Source organism: Heterodontus francisci, unplaced genomic scaffold, assembly GCF_036365525.1.
Source record: "Heterodontus francisci isolate sHetFra1 unplaced genomic scaffold, sHetFra1.hap1 HAP1_SCAFFOLD_419, whole genome shotgun sequence".
Taxonomy (NCBI): Eukaryota; Metazoa; Chordata; class Chondrichthyes; order Heterodontiformes; family Heterodontidae; genus Heterodontus; species Heterodontus francisci.
The window spans coordinates 893,839-914,144 of NW_027140453.1; the positions used below are offsets into that span (position 1 = coordinate 893,839).

The 20,306-nt window shown below is 43.9% G+C and overlaps 1 protein-coding gene across 1 annotated transcript; it reads left to right on the top strand.

Annotated features, from left to right (window-relative positions):
- Positions 1–419: 419 nt before the first annotated feature.
- Positions 420–1,999, top strand: LOC137359832 (uncharacterized). Its single transcript, XM_068025533.1, has 3 exons — positions 420–492; positions 831–1,163; positions 1,632–1,999. Exons 1-3 carry the CDS (start codon positions 420–422, stop codon positions 1,997–1,999), a joined length of 774 nt encoding a protein of 257 aa, XP_067881634.1.
- Positions 2,000–20,306: the final 18,307 nt, after the last annotated feature.

Genomic DNA, 20,306 nt, shown 5'->3' on the forward strand with positions numbered 1-20,306 from the left:
GTCTCTCGGACTATCTGCGAGTTTCTGTGTCTCTTTGTGCGTCTCTGCATCTATCTATCTGTCTATCTGTCTATCGATCTGTATCTATCTATGTCTATCTATCTTTCCATCTATCTACGTGTCTATCAATCTATCTATAAATCTATCTGTATCTATCTATCTTTGTGTTTACCTGTCTGTCTGTCTGTCTCTCTGTCTCTATCTATCTATCTGTATCTATCAATCCATCTGTATCTATCTATCGATCCATCTGTATCTATCTATTTATCGATCTCGCTGTCCATTTTTGGTTATTTGCACCATTTATCTATCTATTTATCTCGATCATATATATATATTTGTCATCTCTGTCTCTCACAGTTTCATCTTCTTGCTCTCCTTCGACTCAGAGTACATCAATACATTATGAATTATTAAAAATGCTGCAGCAATGTGCTCAGATCCTTCTCGTTAAGGCAGCCTCTACCTGTAAAGAACAGATTCAGAGGTGGGGTAAATGGGCTCATGGTCCTGTTGAATGAGCTGTCGGTGGTATGTGACAAGAGTTACACATAGCTCCCTATTGTACATGTCCACGATGATTCATACAATGCAAAAGTGAGACACCTCCCCAGATAGGTCTCTCACTGGAACACCTGCCTCCTGACGGCGGTTTGAGCATCTGTTTAAAACAGTTAACCCACTTCTTCATGACACTGTCGCTTTTCAAAGTATCTAACATTTCACCCCAATGTAAAACACAGCCCTTGAATTGTCGTTTAGCACAGGGGAAATAACTTTTGATCTGCCGAATACAAACAAGCAACTTGATGTGTCTTATATATTTATAGAATCATACAGCAGAGCCGAGGCCATTCAGCCCATCGAGCCTGGCCCAGCTGTTCGAAAGAGCTACCCTATACAACACCAATCAGACACAACCAACGAGAGCCAGATACAGACGGGAAGCAGTTCCTTATTCAAGCTCCTTCCGACCAGTGGGTGTTATTATTCTGTCATACCCAGAAGTGAGGGGTCAGAAGGAAACCCTGTTTCCAGTGCTGTCATTTCCGCTCTCTGCTTTATCTTCAGCCGCCTGATATTGGTTCATGAACAGATTCAGCCCCCAGTCTGCAGGATGCAGTTAGTCAAACTCTTCCTAATCGTCTGTTCTCTTCTTCCATGTAGGTATTCATTGTTCATAAAGATACCTGTGCTAAATACTTGCTGTGTTTTCATTCACTACTAACTTCTATCAAACTAGATTGATAAAACATCATTGCAGTCGATTTTCTGTCATTTCTTAAACTACATACTTTACTTTCACTGTAAATAATATTTACTTAATGAAATTTTTGACTGAATGAAAGTTACTTATATATTCGTGACGCTACTACAGCTATCTTTAACCGATAAGTTTGCCCTAATTCTGGGTTAATTTGTCTCTCTCATGTCACTTGCTACATTATTTTTCAGTCACTATATCTATCTGTTTATTATCTATATATCTACCAATATATCATTTAACTATATATTGTCTGCCTATATAGTTATCTAGTATTATCTAATTATCTATTTTGATAGTTATAGTTGGTTATCATATGTCACAATATGTTCTAAACTTTTTTAAACTATTCTCCTTATTTCTCAAGGCAAAACTCTAGCAGAGGTGATACACCAGTGGCCAACTCTGGTGGTGGTGAAGAGAGGTGAACCAGCAGAATTAAACTGTTACCAGAATGACAGTAGTAAGAGCGTTATGCTGTGGTATCGGCAGTATGCCGGGCAGGGGCTCACCCTAATGGGCTATTCTTACACTGGAAGCTCACCCACGTACGAAGGAAAATTTGAAGAGGAGGTGAAGATTATAAGGCCCGAGGACAAACGATGCAGCCTGAGGGTCCTCAAGGTTAAGGCTGTGGATGCGGCGGTGTATTACTGTGCAGCCAGGGAGCACAGCGCTGCAGACTGCCTTAGTGCCAGTACAAAAACCAACAGGGTGAACAACACAACTGACTGACATACAGGAGCAGTGACAATGGTTAATGTCTCTCCCTGCCTCACCGGCCGTTTTCCAAGCTGGTGATTCCCGGATTCCTGAACCTTCATCATGGGCTGAATGACAGGGAATAGCACAAGGTCCGAGGAACAGAGAGAGAAGGAAAGAGAGAGATGTGTCTCAGATCCCCTGCAAAATTTCAAAGTCCTCGTCTACACCGTTTAATTTCTGGCACTGAGTATGTTAAAACTGAGTCACAGTCTCTGTCCTATACTTGATTAATTAAAAGGTTAATTAATGATGTAAATAAGACAGATAGTTTACATCACCATTGTGAAGCGATGGATAGAGTATCAATCATCTACAAGGTACAAGTCAGGAGTGTGATGGAATACTCTCCATTTGCCTGGATGATGCAGCTCCAACAACACTCAGGAAGCTCAACACGATCCAGGACATAGCAGCCCGGTTGTTCAGTACCCCACCTACCACCTTCAACACTCACTCCCTTCACCACAGTGGCAGCAGTGTATACCATCTACAAGATGCACTGCAGCAAAGCATCGAGTGTCCTTAGACAGCACCTTCCAAGCCCACCAACTCTACCACCAGAAGGACAAGGGCAGTAGACTCATGGGAACACCACCACCTGCAAGTTCCCCTCCAAGCAACACACCATCCTGACTTGGAACTATATTGCCGTTTCTTCACTGTCACTGGGTCAAAATCCTGGAACTCCCTTCCTAACAGCACTGTGGGTGTACCTCCCCCACATGGACTGCAGTGTTGCAAAAAGGCAGCTCATCACCACCTTCTCAAGGGCAAATAATTGCTGGTCTTGCAAAAGAAATTCACGTCCCATGAACGAATAAGAAAAAGAAATTATTTCAGCTCTTCCACGACTTCAAGACGCCCCAAGACAGTTAACAGCCAATTAAGAACTGGACAATGATGGTCAGATCCTCTGCTATCTCTTCTCTTGCTTTGATTTTTTTTTATTCATTCTGGGGACCAGGGTCCCTCTGAGAAGGCCAGCAGTTATTCAACATCGCTAATTGCCCTGGAGAAGGTGTCTGCTGCCTTGTAGATAACTGAAGGGCTTGCTGGGTCATTTCGGAGAGCAGTGTACTTAAAATACGGAATTCAATTGGTGTACAGCACCATTCCATAGGCAGCATAGACAGACAGATAGCTGGCGAGGAAGGTAGACAGACAGACGATAGATAGATAGATAGATAGATAGATAGATAGATCGATCGATCTATCTCCTGGCTTCGGTGTGAACACGAGCTCAGAAAGTGGCGAGGGGGGAGACAAGGGGAGAGAAGAAAGAAGGAAAAGGTAGCATAAGGAAGCAAGCAAAAGAATGGGGGAACAACTTAAAGGTAGGGGCGGGGATCATTGCCTTGAGATAACTTCCTCTTCTGACGATCCGATCTGCCTACACCTCATCTCTCTCCCTCCCTTAAAACCCAGAGTAACCAGCAGAAAGTCTCTCAGATCCACCGCAAACATGCCTTTCAGTTTCATCCTCTTTGCTATTTCCCTTCTGGCGCTGAGTAGGTTAAAATTCTGTCCCAATCACTCTTCTACATTTGATCAACTGAAAGGGATGATTAATGATCTCAATAAAACTGAGCGGCGGTGACTTGTGAAATCAGTAATCGATTATTTCATATCAGACAGTGAACTCATTCATCTGTCCCCTAGTTCGGGAAGACAAGTGTTATTAATATGATGTTAACTCTTTAATGTTTGCACCCACTTGCAAGCTTGTGGATTCCACAATTCTATTTTACAGTTGTAAAGATCCAGGTGCTTGTAGGAAATTAGGACACAGACTGAATTTCCGTCGTTAATTTGGTGCAACACCGACGTCCATCGTCGCAATTGTAACTCCATCGATACTAGTTCATTCCCTCTAATTTCTCTTTCTAGGTGTTTGCCGGGGTGATGTGATACATCAATGGCCTCAGTCACTGGCTGTTAAACAACGAGGACCCGTGGAAATGAACTGACTGCAGAAAGGAACAGTTCGCAATATCATGTACTGGTATCGTCAGTCCCCCATTCCTCTCAATGGGCTCTGTTTACCTAGGCAGTGAACCTCAGTATGAAGAGGGTTTTAAGAGCGGGTTTGTTATTACCAGGACTCTGGACAATAAGAAATCCACTCTGACGATCGAGAGTGTGAACGCCACGGACGAGGCGTTGTATTTCTGTGCAGCTGGTGATGGGACACAGCGGTTCAGAGTCATTGGCCGCCTTGACAAAAACCCTCACACGTCTCCCTTTAAACGGGTGCATTTAACCCAGCATTCGGTGAAGAGCAGCCCTGGCTGATCGGTTGCGGATCTGCATCTGTTCAGTGCCCGTTCGAGTGGCAGAACGCCCATGTTCTAACTCCCCACAACCTCCAGACAGACAACACACACTCTCTGTGCCCACACCTGTCTAATGGTTCATAGAACGGCTCTTCAACCCGTACCTCGGTTAGACCACACCTGGAGCACTGTGCACAATTCTCAGCTCTATATACTTTGTTTAGACGACACCTGAAGTGCTGAGGACAATGCTGAGGGTGACCTGATAGAGGTGTTCAAGATTATGAAGGAATATGACAGGGCAGAGAAAATGCCTGCACTTGTAGGGAAGGTCATGAATACATCATACTCACTAATAACTCCAAGAAATGAATTTACACAGAGTGGTAAGAATGTGGAATTCACTAGCACACAGAAATAAATGATGTGTATAACCAGATATATGTAAATGGATGCTGGATAAAAACATTAGGGAGCAGGAAATAGCACCTCATACTGATAGGGCTGGGTGAAGACATTGTTTATGTTCTTTCATCAGATGTGGGAATAAAATGTGAGAATAAGCTAACCAGCAATATAAACACAGATGGTAGGAGCTTTTACATAAAAAGTAAGAGAGTAGCTAAAGTTGACGTTGGTCCCTTAGAGGGAAAGACAGGAAAAATCATCATGAGGAATGGGGAAATAGCAGGGGAATTGAACTAATATTTTGTGCCTGTCTTCACAGTCGAAGACACAAGTTCCATCCCAGAAATATGCAGTTATCTGGGGCCTAAAAAGCGGGAGGAAATTAAGGATATTCATATCAATTGAGAAAAAGTTTTGGAGAAACTTGAGGGATTAAAATCTGACAAGTCCCCTGGAACAGATGGATTATATACCAGAGTTCTAAAAGAGATAGCTGCAGAGAGAGTGGGGGCGCTGGTTATGATTTTACAGAATTCCTTAGATTCAGGAATGGTCCCATCGGATTGAAAGCTGACAAATGTTACACGGCTTTTCAAGAAAAGAGGCAGCGAGAAATCTCAGGATAAGGGATCAATCATTCCGGACTGAGATGAGGAGAAATGACTTCACTCAAAGGGTTGTGAAACTTTGGAATTCTCTATCCCAGAGTGTTGTGGATGTTCCTTCATTGAATACATTTAAGGCTGGGAGTTTTGATCCCTCAGGAAATAAAGGGATATGGGGAGCAGGCAGGAAAGTGGAATTGAAACCCAAGATCAGCCATTATTGTATTGAATGACGGAGTAGGCTCGATGGGATATATGCTCTACACCTGCTCCTATTTCTTGTGTTCTGTGGGTCTGGAGTCACATGCAGGCCAGACCAGGTAGGTACGGCGGATTTCCTTCCCTAAAAGACATGAGTGAGCCAGCTAGGTGTCAGGGCGCCTTAACTGAGACTAGCATTCAATTGCAGATTTTCCAATGAAATAATTGTATTTATTCATTAATTGAATTTAAATTCCACCATCTGACCTCATGGGATTCGAACGCATGTCCCCTGGGGATTCACCCCAGCCTCTGGTTTGCTCGCACAACTACACTGCCATCTGCTCCAGCCTAGTCTGGAACATGGTCCCATCGGGCCGAATAGCCTGAATCTGTGCTGCAAATTCTATCTAATTCGATGTCACCAGCATCACCAGCCGAAGCAATGTATTAAAAATGGGAAGACGGAGCAATTTCAAAGCATGTCTTCATAATGCCTATTTTATCAATTGCACTGCGCAAATCTCAGGTGCCTGTAGTTACACATTACAGCCACGAGATGGGGATGGAGCTCTACCGCAGCCTGAGTCCCACTTGCTTCTGCAAAGACTGAGCGAACAATACAGCAGTGACTTGACCCATCTACCTAATAGTCAATTCCACTAACTGTGAAACAGATTCAAATCATAACCATTCCACACAAAATAGACAACTGGATTTTCCCAAGTCTGCTCGTTCATAGTGAATGGTTTGAGCAACACTTGTGAGATACCAAAACAGATGATCTGAAGGAAGTAAAGAGGGGAAGCAAAGTCAGAAAACAGTGAAAGAAAAATGGAGAAGGAATAATTTTATATAAAATACGCACATTCAGGGATGTGCACATCACTGACAAGGTCAGCATTCATTACCTATGCCGAATTGCCCTGAACTGAATGACTTGCTAGCCCATTTCAGAGGCAGTTAACAGTGAACTACATTGTTATCAGGAGATACATTTTGGCAGAAGGGAGACAGAGAGGAAATACAGACTTAATGACACAGGCCTAAAGAGTGTTCAAGGACAGAGGGACCTGGGGTTATTGTGCATAGATCTTTGAAGGTGGCAGGACATATGGAGAAAGAGGTTCACAAAGCTTATGGGATCTTGGGATTCATGAATAGAGGTATAAAGTACAAAAGCAGGGAGGTTATGCTCAACATATATGAGGTTCTGGTTAGGCCCCAACTTGAGTACTGAGCTCGGTTCTGGTCACCACACTTTCGGAAGGATGTAGGGTCCTTGAGAGGGTGCAGAGGAGATTTACTGGAATGGTTCCAGGGATGAGAGAGTTTAACTGCATGGTTAGTTTGGTGAAGCTGGGGTTGTTCTCCTTGGAGCAAAGGAAATTGAGGGGAGATTTGACAGAAGTGTACAAAATGACGAGAGGTTTAGATAAAGTAGACAAAGAAAAACTGTTCCCATTAGCTGATTGTACAAAGACTAGGGGACGAAGAGGATAGGAATAAAACAGAGAATAAAAGCTGAGAAAAACTGAAATCCGATAGGGAGTTGAGGAGAATTCTTTACCCAAAATACAGAATTCAATGCCAGCAGAAACTGCTAAGACAAAGGCAGGAACAGGAAGGGGCCATTCAGGCCCTCAATTCTGTACCACCATTCAATGAGACCATGGCTGATCTGTGATCTAACTCCATATTCCCGCCTTTGCCCCATATCCCTTAATATTTATTTTGGATCACAAAAACCTATCCATCTCCGATTTCAAATTAACAATTGATTCAGCATCAATTTCCCTTAGCAGAAGAGAGTTCAAACCTCTCCACCCATTGTGTGTAAAAGTGTCTCCTAATTTCACTCCTGAAAGGTCTGGCTCTAATTTTTAGTCTTTGCCTCTTAGTCCTAGATTCCCAAACCAGCGGTAATAGTTTCTCTCTATCTACTCCCAAAGACTAAATAAATACAACTTCAAACTGGAGACCTCCAGCCTGCAGGAGAATCACTCGGCCGTGTATTTCTGTGCCTGGAGAGATCACAGTGACTCAGAGAGATGGAGCAGTTCAACAAAAACATCAAAGGCAGCAGGAAACACCTGTTTCAGATAAAATTGCTCGGTACCTTGACCGACTGTTCCCTGATGCAGAGTGAAAGTGTTTATTACAATAAAAAGAGTTGAGTTATGATTGTAGTGACACACTAGATTTACAGGTACTGCCGAGGGTGCAATGAACGATTAATAAAGATGTCACGAGATTTCAGAATGTAACTATCAGGAATCAATGACAATAATCTGGGTATTCTTACACTGACCCTGTGTTTACCTTCTCCACAGGGACAGCAGAGAGGGATCCAGGACCATAGACCGGACAATGGCTTTGAGAAGGATTTAGTGAGAAAACTAATAGAGCAGGAGATCATGTAGATCCAGCTTGATATACATCAACAGGACAAGGACACCCACTCCTTTAGAGAGAGACAGAGAGTGTATGTGTGTGAAAGAGAGAGCGAGATCCAGTGAGAGAGAGGAAAAACGACAGGTAGAGTTAAAGAGACTGAGACAGAGAGGGAGACGGAGATAGAGGCAAAGACAGTGAGACAGCAAGAGACACATAATGAGAGAGAGAGAGAGACACTGAGAGAGAGACGGAGAGAAAGAGAGACTGAGCTAAAGAGCCTGCGACAGATAGGAAGTTAGATCAAGAGAGAGACAGAGACAGGGAAATAAACTGAAGAGATAACAAGAGTAAGAGAGAGGGAGAGTCAGAGAGAAGGAGGGAATGGGAGACATAACCTTAGATACATGAGGAGACAGAGAGTCAGAGAGAAAAAGTGAGCGAAGATAGACTGAGATAGAATGGGAGAGAGAGTCTGAGAAAGGAAGAGAGTGGGAGACATAAACCTAGACACATGAGGGGAGAGAGAGAGAGAGACAGAGAGAGAGTGCAAGAGAGCGGAAGGTAAACTGAGATAGAGATAGATAGAGAGAGAGAGAGAGAAGCAGAATGGCAGCCAATTCAATTCTGATTTGTTGAACTGGGTGAATGGGCGTCTCCAACATTGTATCACATCCTAATGCTCTTCATGTTCCTCCCAATGATTTGTAAAGAGTGGATTTGGACCGTTACAAGACTCGAAGCTCCTGATCTCACTCCTGTGTCTATTAAGAGAACAGGTTATAGTGAAAGATGTATCAGTTACTGGGTCTGATAATCCTGTTTCATTGTGAGTGAGTGTGAAGTGCAAAAACTATTGTTAATAACTTTCCTCTCTTCTCCCTGTCTCCCTTTCATTCCCAGAAGTTTCCTGTTTACTGATCTGCTCTTCTCTCCATCTCTCTCCCAGATGTGAACTCACAGACTATCCACCAGACTCCCGCCGCTGTCTCCAGATTGCGTGGAGAGGCAGTGGAACTGAGGTGCACAGTGGAGGGCAGCAGTACTGCTAGAATGTACTGGTACAGACAATATCCGGGGAAGGAGCCGCTGTTGATGGTTTACTCCACTACTGCTAACTATGTGGATCCAGAGGGGATGGTGGGCGGTTTCACCGCCGAGAGACCAACTGACTCCCAGTTCAACCTTGAGTCCTCCAGCCTGCGGGAGAATCACTCGGCCGTGTATTTCTGTGCCTGGAGTCCTCACAGTGACTCAGAGAGATGGAGCAGTTCAACAAAAACCCCAAAGGCAACAGAAAACACCTGTTTGAGATAAACCCAGACGGTGCTGCATCCTGCTGGCTGTTTTTGTCATTGGGAACATGTTTTTCACAAGAAGACAGGGCGGATTTAGATAGAAAGAGATTAGATTTGGAGACAGTGGAAAATTGCGAGATAGAATTTCGAGGAATGATACCGATACTGAGAAGTTATAGCGATCAAAGAAGTCTGAACCAGAAAAGAGAAGACTGAAGGATAAACCTTTAGTGTTCTTAGAGAGATTCTGAAAGGGTTTAATGTGTGAAGTGCAGATTAGGTACATAGATAGATAGATAGATAGATAGATAGATAGATAGATAGATAGATAGATAGATAGATAGATAGATAGATAGATAGATAGATAGATAGATAGATAGATAGATAGATAGGTAGATCGATAGATAAATAGACAGACAGACAGACATATAGACAGGTAGGCAGATAGACGTGTAGGGAGATAGATAGATAGATAGATAGATAGATAGATAGATAGATAGATAGATAGATAGATAGATCGATAGATAAATAGACAGACAGACAGACATATAGACAGGTAGGCAGATAGACGTGTAGGGAGATAGATAGATAGATAGATAGATAGATAGATAGATAGATAGATAGATAGATAGATAGATAGATAGATAGATAAGTGGATAGATAGGTAGGTAGGTAGATAAATAGATAGGTAGATAGCTAGGTAGATAGATAGGTGGGTAGATAGATGAATAGGTGGATAGATAGATAGGTAGATAGATCGGCAGATAGGTAGGTAGGTAGATAGATAGGTAGATAGATAGATAGATAGGTAGATAGATAGATAGATAGATAGATAGATAGATAGATAGATAGATAGATAGATAGATAGATAGATAGATAGATAGATAGATAGATAGATAGATAGATAGGAAGGTAGATATATAGATAGATAGATAGATAGATAGATAGATAGATAGATAGATAGATAGATAGATAGATAGATAGATAGATAGTTAGATAAGTAGGAAGATAGATAGATAACTAGATGGATAAATGGGTGGATAGATAAGTAGATAGGTAGGTAGATCAATCGGAACAGAGATAGTTAAGTAAATAGATATACAGACACTGTTGTGGTTTATTCACTGACAGTGTTGTCTTTCTCCACAGGGACAGCAGAGGGCGGTGTAGGACCGTGAAAAGTATCTGATTATTGATGATGTTTCAATAGGGACTTTGAAACGTGTCTATGAACATCTCCTGATAATTAAATAACTACATCCCTGTTACAGTCTGGTGAACTGAATACAAGGTACCGCAGATGCTGGATGGTTTAGGTTCTGGGCGCTCTGTCACTATATTGGTGCTCGTTGCATTTCTGGGTTATAAATAAATAAGGATGGAAATGTTAATCAGATCAGACAGCCTCTGTGGAGGGAGAAAAAATATTAGCATATCAGGTCGTAGATCTTTCAACAGAACTGGAAGGATTTAGAGATCTATTAACTTTTAAGCAGCACAAAGTCAGAGAGACGGGCAATGGGAGAAATGCAAAATAGATTGAATAACAAAACTGATGCTGGTGCAAGACAAAAGGGATGTTAATGGGTCAAGTAAAGAACAAACGATGGGTCCAGAAGAGGCAGAACTGGCAGAAACACAATCATTACCAACAAGCCTCTGTCCAAATAAACCGGAGCAGTGGTTATGATCAGAAATTGTTAAACTAGCTGTTGAGTTCAGAAAGCTGTAAAGTGCCCAATTGAAAGATGAGGTGCTGTTCTTCGAGTTTCTGTTGAGCTTCATTGGAGCAGAGAAGGAGGTCGAGGACAGAGAGGTCAGGGTGGGAGTTTACAGAGTATCTGCACCCCGTGCAGATACTATAATAACAGACCCACACAGTGACTCTCCCTGTGGAGATATTATAATAACAGACCCACTCAGTGAATCTCCCAGTGGAGTCGGTCTGTTATTAGTGTATCTCCAAAGGGAGAGTCACTGAGTGCGTCTGTTGTTATAGTATCTCCACAAGGAGAGTCACTGAGTTGGTCTGTTATTATAGTATCTCCACAGTGAGAGTCACTTTGTGGGTCTGTTATTATTGCATCTCCACAGGGAGAGTGAATGATTGTGTCTGTTATTATTGCATCTCCACAGGGAGAGTCACTGTGTCTCTCTGTAATTATAGTATCTCAACTGGGACATTCATTGAGTGGGTCTGTTCTTATACTATCACCACAGGCAGTGTCAGTGAGTGGATCTGAAATTGCAGTGTCTCCACAGTGAGAGTCACTGAGTGGGTCTGTTATTATAATATCTCCACAAGGAGGGTCACTGAGTTGGTCTGTTATTATAGTATCTCCTGAGGGTGAGTCTCTGAGTGCGGCTGTTATTATAGTATCTCCGCAGGGATGGTGAATGATTATGTCTGTTATTATAGTATCTCAAGTGGGAGAGTCAGTAAGTGTCTCTGTTGTTGTAGTATCTCCACAGGGAGAGTCACTGTGTGAATCTGTTTCTTAGCATCTGCACAGGGGGAGCCACTGAGTGGGTCTGTTTTTGTATTATCTACACAGGGAGAGTCACTGAGTCTCTCTGGTATTACAGTATCTCCACAGGGAGACTGAATTATTGTGTCTGTTATTATAGAATCTCCACAGGGAGAGTCACTGAGTTGGTCTGTTATTATAGTATCTCCACAGGGAGTGTTTCTGAGTGGATCTGTTATTAGAGTATCTCCACAGGGAGAGTCACTGAGTGGATCTGTTATTAGAGTATCTCCACAGGGAGGGTGTATGATTGTGTCTCTGATTATAGTACCTCCTTGCGGAGAGTCATTGAGTGTGTCTGTGTCTGTAGTATCTGCACAGGGCGAGTCATTGAGTGGGTCTGTAATTATAGTATCTCCACAGGGAGAGTCACTGAGTCGGTCTGTTATTATAGTATCTCCAGTGGGAGAGTCACTGAGTGGGTCTGTTATTATAGTATCTCCACAGGGAGAGAAACTGAGTGTGTCTGTTATTATAGTATCTCCACAGGGAGAGAAACTGAGTGTGTCTGTTATTATAGTGTCTCCACAGGGAGAGTCACTGAGTGGGTCTGTTATTATAGTATCTCCACAGGGAGAGTCACTGAGTCGGTCTGTTATTATAGTATCTCCAGTGGGAGAGTCACTGAGTGGGTCTGTTATTATAGTATCTCCACAGGGAGAGTCACTGAGTGGGTCTGTTATTATAGTATCTCCACAGAGAGAGTCACTGAGTGGGTCTGTTTTTGTATTATCTACACAGGGAGAGTCACTGAGTGGGTCTGTTATTATAGTATCTCCACAGGGAGAGAAACTGAGTGTGTCTGTTCTTATAGTATCTCCACAGGGAGAGAAACTGAGTGTGTCTGTTATTATAGTGTCTCCACAGGGAGAGTCACTGAGTGGGTCTGTTATTATAGTATCTCCACAGGGAGAGTCACTGAGTCGGTCTGTTATTATAGTATCTCCAGTGGGAGAGTCACTGAGTGGGTCTGTTATTATAGTATCTCCACAGGGAGAGTCACTGAGTGGGTCTGTTATTATAGTATCTCCACAGGGAGAGAAACTGAGTGTGTCTGTTATTATGGTATCTCCAGTGGGAGTGTCACTGAGTGTCTCTGGTATTACAGTATCTCCACAGGGAGAGTTAATGATTATGTCTGTTATTGCAGTCTCTGCACAGGGAGAGTCACTGAGTCGGTCAGTTATTATAGTATCTCCACAAGGAGAGTCACTGAGTGGGTCTGTTGTTGTAGCATGTCCACAGGGAGAGTCACTGAGTGGGTCTGTTGTTGCAGCATGTCCACAGGGAGAGTCACTGAATGGGTCTGTTATTATTGCATCTCCACGAGGGGAGTCACTGTGTCGGTCTGCAATTATAGTATCTCCACAAGGAGAGTCACTGAGTGGGTCTGTTATTATTGCATCTCCACGAGGGGAGTCACTGTGTCGGTCTGCAATTATAGTATCTCCACAGGGAGAGTCACTGATTGGGTCTGTTATTATAGTATCTCCACAGGGAGAGTCACTGAGTGGGTCTGTTATTATAGTATCTCCACAGGGAGAGTCACTGAGTGGGTCTGTTATTATTGCATCTCCACGAGGGGAGTCACTGAGTGGGTCTGTTATTATAGTATCTCCACAGGGAGAGTCACTGAGTGGGTCTGTTATTATAGTATCTCCACAAGGAGAGTCACTGAGTGGGTCTGTTATTATAGTATCTCCACAAGGAGAGTCACTGAGTGGGTCTGTTATTATAGTATCTCCACAGGGAGAGTCACTGAGTGGGTCTGTTATTATAGTATCTCCACAGGGAGAGTCACTGAGTGGGTCTGTTATTATTGCATCTCCACGAGGGGAGTCACTGTGTCGGTCTGCAATTATAGTATCTCCACGAGGAGAGTCACTGAGTGGGTCAGTTATTATAGTATCTCCACAGGGAGAGTCACTGAGTCGGTCTGTTATTATAGTATCTCCACAAGGAGTGTCACTGAGTTGGTCTGTTATTATCGTATCTCCACAAGGAGAGTCACTGAGTTGCACTGTTATTATAGTATCTCCACAAGGAGTGTCACTGAGTTGGTCTGTTATTATCGTATCTCCACAGGGAGAGTTACTGAGTGGGTCTGTAAATATCGTATCTCAACTGGGACAATCATTGAGTGGGTCTGTTCTTAAACTATCACCACAAGGAGAGTCAGTGAGTAGATCTGAAATTGCAGTATCTCCGCAGGGAGATTCACTGAGTGCGTCTGTAATCATAGTATCTCGACAGGGAGAGTCACCGAGTGAGTCTGTTATTATAGTATCTTTAGAGAGAGAGTCTGTGAGTGTGTCTGTTATTATAGTATCTCCACTGGGAGAGCTACTGAGTGGGTCTGTTATCATAGCATCTCCACAAAGGAGAGTGACTGAGTGGGTCTGTTATTATAGTATCTCCGCAGGGAGTGTCTCTGTGTGGTTCTCTTATTATTGTATCTCCACCGTGTGATATCTCTCTCTCTTTCTCGCTCTCCCTTTCTGTGCCTCTCCTTCTCTCTTTCTGTCTCTGTCTCTCTTTGACCCTCTCCTTGTCACTGTCTCTCCCTCTCTCTGTCACTCTTATTCTGTCTGAATACTTTACTCTGTTTTTCTCTCACATCATCTCTCCCTCCCACGCTGTCTCCTTCTCTCCGTCCCTATCTGTCATTCTCTCTCCCTCTCTCTCTTTCTTTCTCTCTCTTCCTCTCTCTCTCTGTCTCCCTCTCTCTCTCTATGTCTCTGCCTCTCTGTCTCCCTCTGTCTGTCTCTCTCTCTCTCTGCTTCTCCTTCTCTCACTTTGCCACTGCCTGCCCCTCTCTCTGTTTCACCTTCTCTGTCTCTGTCTCTCTCACATGCTCTCTCTCCCTCTGCCTCTCTCTCTGTCTCTTCCCTTCTCTCTTTCTCTGCCTCTGTATCAGAGTTGTTGCAGTGCTTAAGGAGGCCATTCGGGCCATCTTGTCTGCACTGGATTTCCGAGAGTGCAATTCTCTCAGTTCCATTACCCTGCCTTCTCTTCATAACCCTGCACATTCTTCCTTTTCATATCACTGTCTAATTCCCTTTTGAATGCTTCAATTGAACCTGCCTCCACCACGTTCTCAGGCAGCGCATTCCAGACATTAACCACACACTGCATGAAAAAGATTTTCCCCATGTCACTTTTGCTTCTCTGACCAAATATTTTCTGTCTGTGTCATCTCGTTCTCGATCCTTTCACAAGTGGGAACAGTTTCTCCCTATCTGCTCTGTCCAGATCCCTCATGATGTTGAATACTTCTATCAAATCACCTCTCAGCCTTCTCTTCTCCAAGGAAAACAGTCCTAACTTCTCCAATCTATCTTCATAACTGAAATTCCTCATCCCTGGAACCATTCTCGTGAATCTCTTCTGTACTCTGTCCAATGCCCTCACATCTTTCCTAAAGTGTGGCTCTCAGAAATGGACGCAATACTCGTGCTGAGGATGAACTAGTGTCTAATACAAGTTCTACATAACCTCCTTGCTCTTGTACTCTGTGCCCCTATTAATAAATCCCAGGATACTGTATGCTTTATTAACCACTCTCTCAACCTACACTGCCACTTTCAATGACTTCTGCACATTTACACCCAGGTCCCTCTGCTCCTGCTCCCACTTTGGAATTGTTCCCTTTATTCTATATTGTCACTCCATGTTCTTCCTACCAAAATGAATCACTTCACATTTCTATGCATTGAACGTTATCTGCCACCTGCCTGCCCATTCCACCAACTTGTCTATGTCTTTTTGAAATTCGTCACTATCGTCCTCACAGTTCACAATGCTTCCAAGTTTCGTATCATCTGCAAACTTTGAAATTGTACCCTGTACACCGAGGTCTCGGTCATTAATATACATATGAAGAAACTCAAGGGTCCCAACCCTGACCCCTGGGGAACTCCACTACAAAACTTCATTCAGCCTGAAAAACATCCATTAATCACAACTCTTTGTTTCCTGCCACTCAGCCAATTCCGTATCCATGTTGCTACCGTAGTATTTATTCTATGAGCTACAAGTTTGCTCACACGTCTGTTGTGTGGCACTGTATCAAACGCCTTTTGAAAATCCATGTACACCACATCAACAACATTGCCCTCATCAACCCTCTCAGTTACCTCCTCAAAAAACTCCAGCCAGTTTGTTAAACATGATTTTCCCTTATGAAATCCATACTGCCTTTCCTTAATTAACTCACATTTATCCATGTGACTATTGATGGTGATCCGAATTATTTTTTCTGGATATTTTCTACCACCAAAGTTAAAATAACTGACCTAAAGTTGCTCTGGTAGTCTGCCCACTCTCTATCTCTGTCTCTCTCTATTTTTCTATCTTTACTCTCTTACTCCCTCTCTCTCTCTCTTTGCCCTGTCTCTCTCTCTCTCGGTCTCCCCGTCTCTCTCTGTCTCTCTCTCTGTCTCTCTGTCTGTCTCTCCCTCTGTCCCTCCCTCTGTACCTCCCTCTGTCTCTCCCGCTCTGCCTCGCTCTCTCTTGGTCTCTCCTGCTTTCACTCTCCCTCTCTCTGCCAATCCCTATCTCTCCCATCTTTCTCTTTGTCTCGGTCTCTCCCTCTACCCTGTCTCCCCCAATCTCTGTCTCTCCCAATCGTTCTCTCTGTCTCTGTCTCTCCGTCTGCATCTGTCCCTCTGTCTGTCTTTCCCTCTCCCTCTGTCCCTCCCTCTCTCCCTCTACCGCTCTATCCCTCTCTCTGCCACTCCCTCTCTGTCTGAATTTCCCTCCCCTCTGTCTCCCTTGTCTCTATCTCCCCTGTTTCTGTCTCTCCCACCTTCTCTGTCTCCCCTCTCTGTCTGTCCCTCCGTCTGTCTTTCCCTCTCCCTCTGCCCCTCCCCCTCTCCCTCCCTCTCTCTCTGTGCCGCTCCCTTTCGGTCTTTCTTTATCTCCCTCGCTGTCTCTGTCTTCCCTGTCTCGATTTCCGCTGCTTCTGTCTCTCCCTCCTTCTCTGTCTCTGTTTCTCTTTCTCGCTCTGTCTCTGTCTCCCCCCTGTCTCTCGGTCTGTTTCTTCCCTCTCTCTCTGTCTCTCCCTCTCTCTCTGTCTCTCCCTTCCCCCTATTTCTCTGCCTCTCTCTCGCTCTCTCTCTCTCTTTTCATCTCTCCCTTCCTCTCTCTGTCCCAGGACAGCAATGCTTTCAGACATGTCTTTGTTAATTTAGAACCAGTAACTCTTTCCTTTAGAATCACAGAAATTTTAAGGCACAGAAAGAGGCCACTTGTCTCATCGTATCTGTGCCAGACAAATAACGATCTTCCTACTCTAATCCCACCTGCCACCCTTTGTTCCGTAGCCCTGTAGATTCAGGCACTTGAGGTGCATATCCAGACTCCTTTTGAATGACTTGAGGTTTTCCGCCTCAACTCCCCTTTCAGGCCATCTGTTCCAGACCCTCACCACCCTCTGAGTGAAAAATATTTTCCTCATCTCCCTTCTAATCTTTCTACCAATCACTTTAAGTCTATGCCCCTTCATCGCTGAGCTCTCTACTAAGGTGAATCGACCCTTCACTTCCACTCTATCCAAGCCCTTCACATTTCAGTCAGATCTCCCGTCAGCCTTCTCTGTGCCAAGGAGAACAGCCACAGCCGATCCAATCTTCCCTCGGAGCTGCATTTTCCAGTTCTGGCAACATCCTCGTAAATCTCCTCTGTACCCTCTCCAGTGCAATTGCATCCTTTCTGTAATGATGTGACCAGAACTGCACACAGTACTCGAGTTGTGGTCTAACCAATGGGTTATACAGTTTCAGCATAACCTCCCTGCTCTTCTATTCTATACCTGCCTTGTTGGGAAGGTCACTGCAGTGTGAAAATATCAAACACTGATCCAACACTCACGCGTAAAACATTCACACTAAACTCCCAACACAGGACTGGGCAGATAATGAGGATTGTTACTGACTGTTACATCTTGTCTCATCCTCTATCTGTCTCTGCCTCTCATGTCTGTCTCTCTCCATCTCTTTCTCTCTCTCCCTCGATCTCCTTCTCCCTCTTTCTCCGCCGCAGTCCATGACTGTGCCTGTGACTCTCTCACACCATCTCTCCCTCTCTCTCTCCTTGGACAGAAATGGTTTCGTCCATTTATTGGTTAATTTTGAACCTGCAATTCTTGCCCTTGCTGGGGACGTCCCTGCAGTTTGAAAATATGTGGGTGGCACAGTGGTGCAGTGGTTAGCACCGCAGCCTCACAGCTCCAGCGACCCGGGTTCAATTCTGCCTGTGTGGAGTTTGCAAGTTTTCCCTGTGTCTGCGTGGGTTTCCTCTGGGTGCTCCGGTTTCCCCCGACATGCCAAAGACTTGCAGGTTGATAGGTAAATTGGCCATTATAAATTGTCCCTAGTATACGTAGGTGGTCGGGAAATATAGGGACAGGTGGGGATGTGGTAGGAATATGGAATTAGTGTAGGATTAGTATATAAATGGTGGTTGATGGTCGGCACAGACTCGGTGGGCCGAAGGGCCTGTTTCAGAGCTGTATCTCTAAACTAAACATTTATTGGTTAATTTTGAACCTGCAATTCTTGGCCTTGCTGGGAACGTCACTGCAGTTTGAAAATATCAAACACTGATCAACACACGCTCCCTAAACTCTCACACTAAACCCCCAATACAGGACTGGGCAGATAATGGGAATTTTTACTGAGGTTCTGTCAAGGTCCCCTCACACCCTGTCTCCCTTTTCCCCTACTTCTAAAGTTTGTCAATTTTTGATAATATATTGTCCACAATAATAACTGTCCCTGCAGTTTGAAAATATGAAACACTGATCCAACAGTTCCCTCCAAAACACTCACACTAAACCCCAAATGTTTCCTTTCAAATTTAGTTTTTGCACACAGCCAGTTTTAGTTTTTAATTTTCTCTTTTTTCAAACATTATTAGATCTAAAGTTTCTCATTTAATCCCGCCCTGTCACACTCTCTCTGTCTCTCTCTCCCTCTGTCTCTGTCCCATTCTGTCTGTGTCTCTCTCCCTCCATCTCTGTTTCCCTCTCTCCATGGACAGCAATGCTTCGAGCCATTCCGTTGTTAATTTTGAATCTGTAACTCTTGCGCTTGTTGGGAATGTCACTTCAGTTTGAGCAAAAACTCAGCCCTAAAGCACTCACACTAAATCCCCAATACCAGACGGGTCAGACAATTGACATTGTTTCTGGGGTTCTGTCAAGGTCTAATTTTACTAACTCTACTGTCCCTCAGTCTTTCACTTCGTTTTTCTCTCCAATACTCCATTTGTTTACATTTCCCTCTCTCCTTTGTCCTGACTCGCCCTCCACTTTATACGTAGAGCGAGAGCTCCCTCCACTTTATACGTAGAGAGGGAGCTCACTGCACTGTATACATAGAGAGGGAGCTCGCTCTACTGCATACGTACAGAGGGTGCTCACTCCAGTTTATACGTAGAGAGGGAGCTGCCTCCACTTTATACATAGAGAGGGAGCTGCCTCCACTTTATACGTAGAGGGGGAGCTCCCACTATTTTATTCATAGAGGGGGAGCTCGCTCCAATTTATACATAGAGAGGGTGCTCCCTAAACTATATACATAGAGAGGGAGTTCCCTCCTCTTTATACATAGAGAGGAAGCTCCCTCCATTTAAGACATAGAGAATGAGCTCCCTCCACTTTATACATAGAGAGGGAGCTCCCTGCACTTGAAACAAAGAGAGGGAGCTTCCTCCACTGTATACATACAGAGGGAGCTCTCTCCACTTTATGCAGAGAGAGGGAGCTCCCTCTATTTTATACAGCTGCCAAGGTGAGTTTTGAACCCTGTCCCCAGCACATCAGGTTGGGCCTCTGGATTACTTGAGCAGTGATATTATCAATATGCGACTGCCTCCCTAATGGCTGTGTACAGTGTCTGACCCCCAATATCACCCACAGTAGTTTCTGGGCTGTAACCCTGAACACTGTCCTGAATCAGATCCACAAAGTTCACATTTTAACTGGGGAAAAGACAGGAACAGAGTGAAACGTAATTGCTTTTGTCCCTGGATTCAGTGTCCACTGCAGACAGATCAGTTACATTTACAACAGAAATGCCAGGAGTGAATAAGGTCAATACAATAATATGGCAAATATAAATGACGCCTCTCATAATTGTAGCATCCGTGCAGTATGAGGACGGTTTTCAGGTTCATTCCCGAGAGAGGCCTTACAAAGAAAATGTCATTGACATTGAAATGATTGTGTTTTATCCACCACATTATTTACATCAGCATCAAAGCTGCTGATGTAATGTGTTTGTTGAGGTGAGTATAACTAATAGCAATGATTAGGAGTATCACCGTGTCAGTGGAGACTTATCCCCTGTATAAATTAGGACCCAATGGATTGGATCAGCTCAGAGTGCCTGGTGGAGCTGTGGATTCCAGGCTAATAGAAGCCTCTGCTTCTCACAGGAATGGGATATCCAGTAATGTATCAGTTCATATTCATTTACTATCCAGTACTTGCAGCAATTGGAGTTCCTGGTAAGCAGAATCTCAGCTGTTAATGGTGTAAATCGATGTTAACTGTGCTGCTGTACTCG

Excerpts from the sequence above, each read along its gene's own strand:
- LOC137359832 (XM_068025533.1), top strand. The coding sequence starts at position 420 with ATGCTGCAGCAATGTGCTCAGATCCTTCTCGTTAAGGCAGCCTCTACC. Across the intron at positions 493-830 it reads AGAACAGATTCAGAGGTGGG|AATCATACAGCAGAGCCGAG; the intron begins GTAAATGGGCTC and ends ATATATTTATAG. Across the intron at positions 1,164-1,631 it reads CGTCTGTTCTCTTCTTCCAT|GCAAAACTCTAGCAGAGGTG; the intron begins GTAGGTATTCAT and ends TTATTTCTCAAG.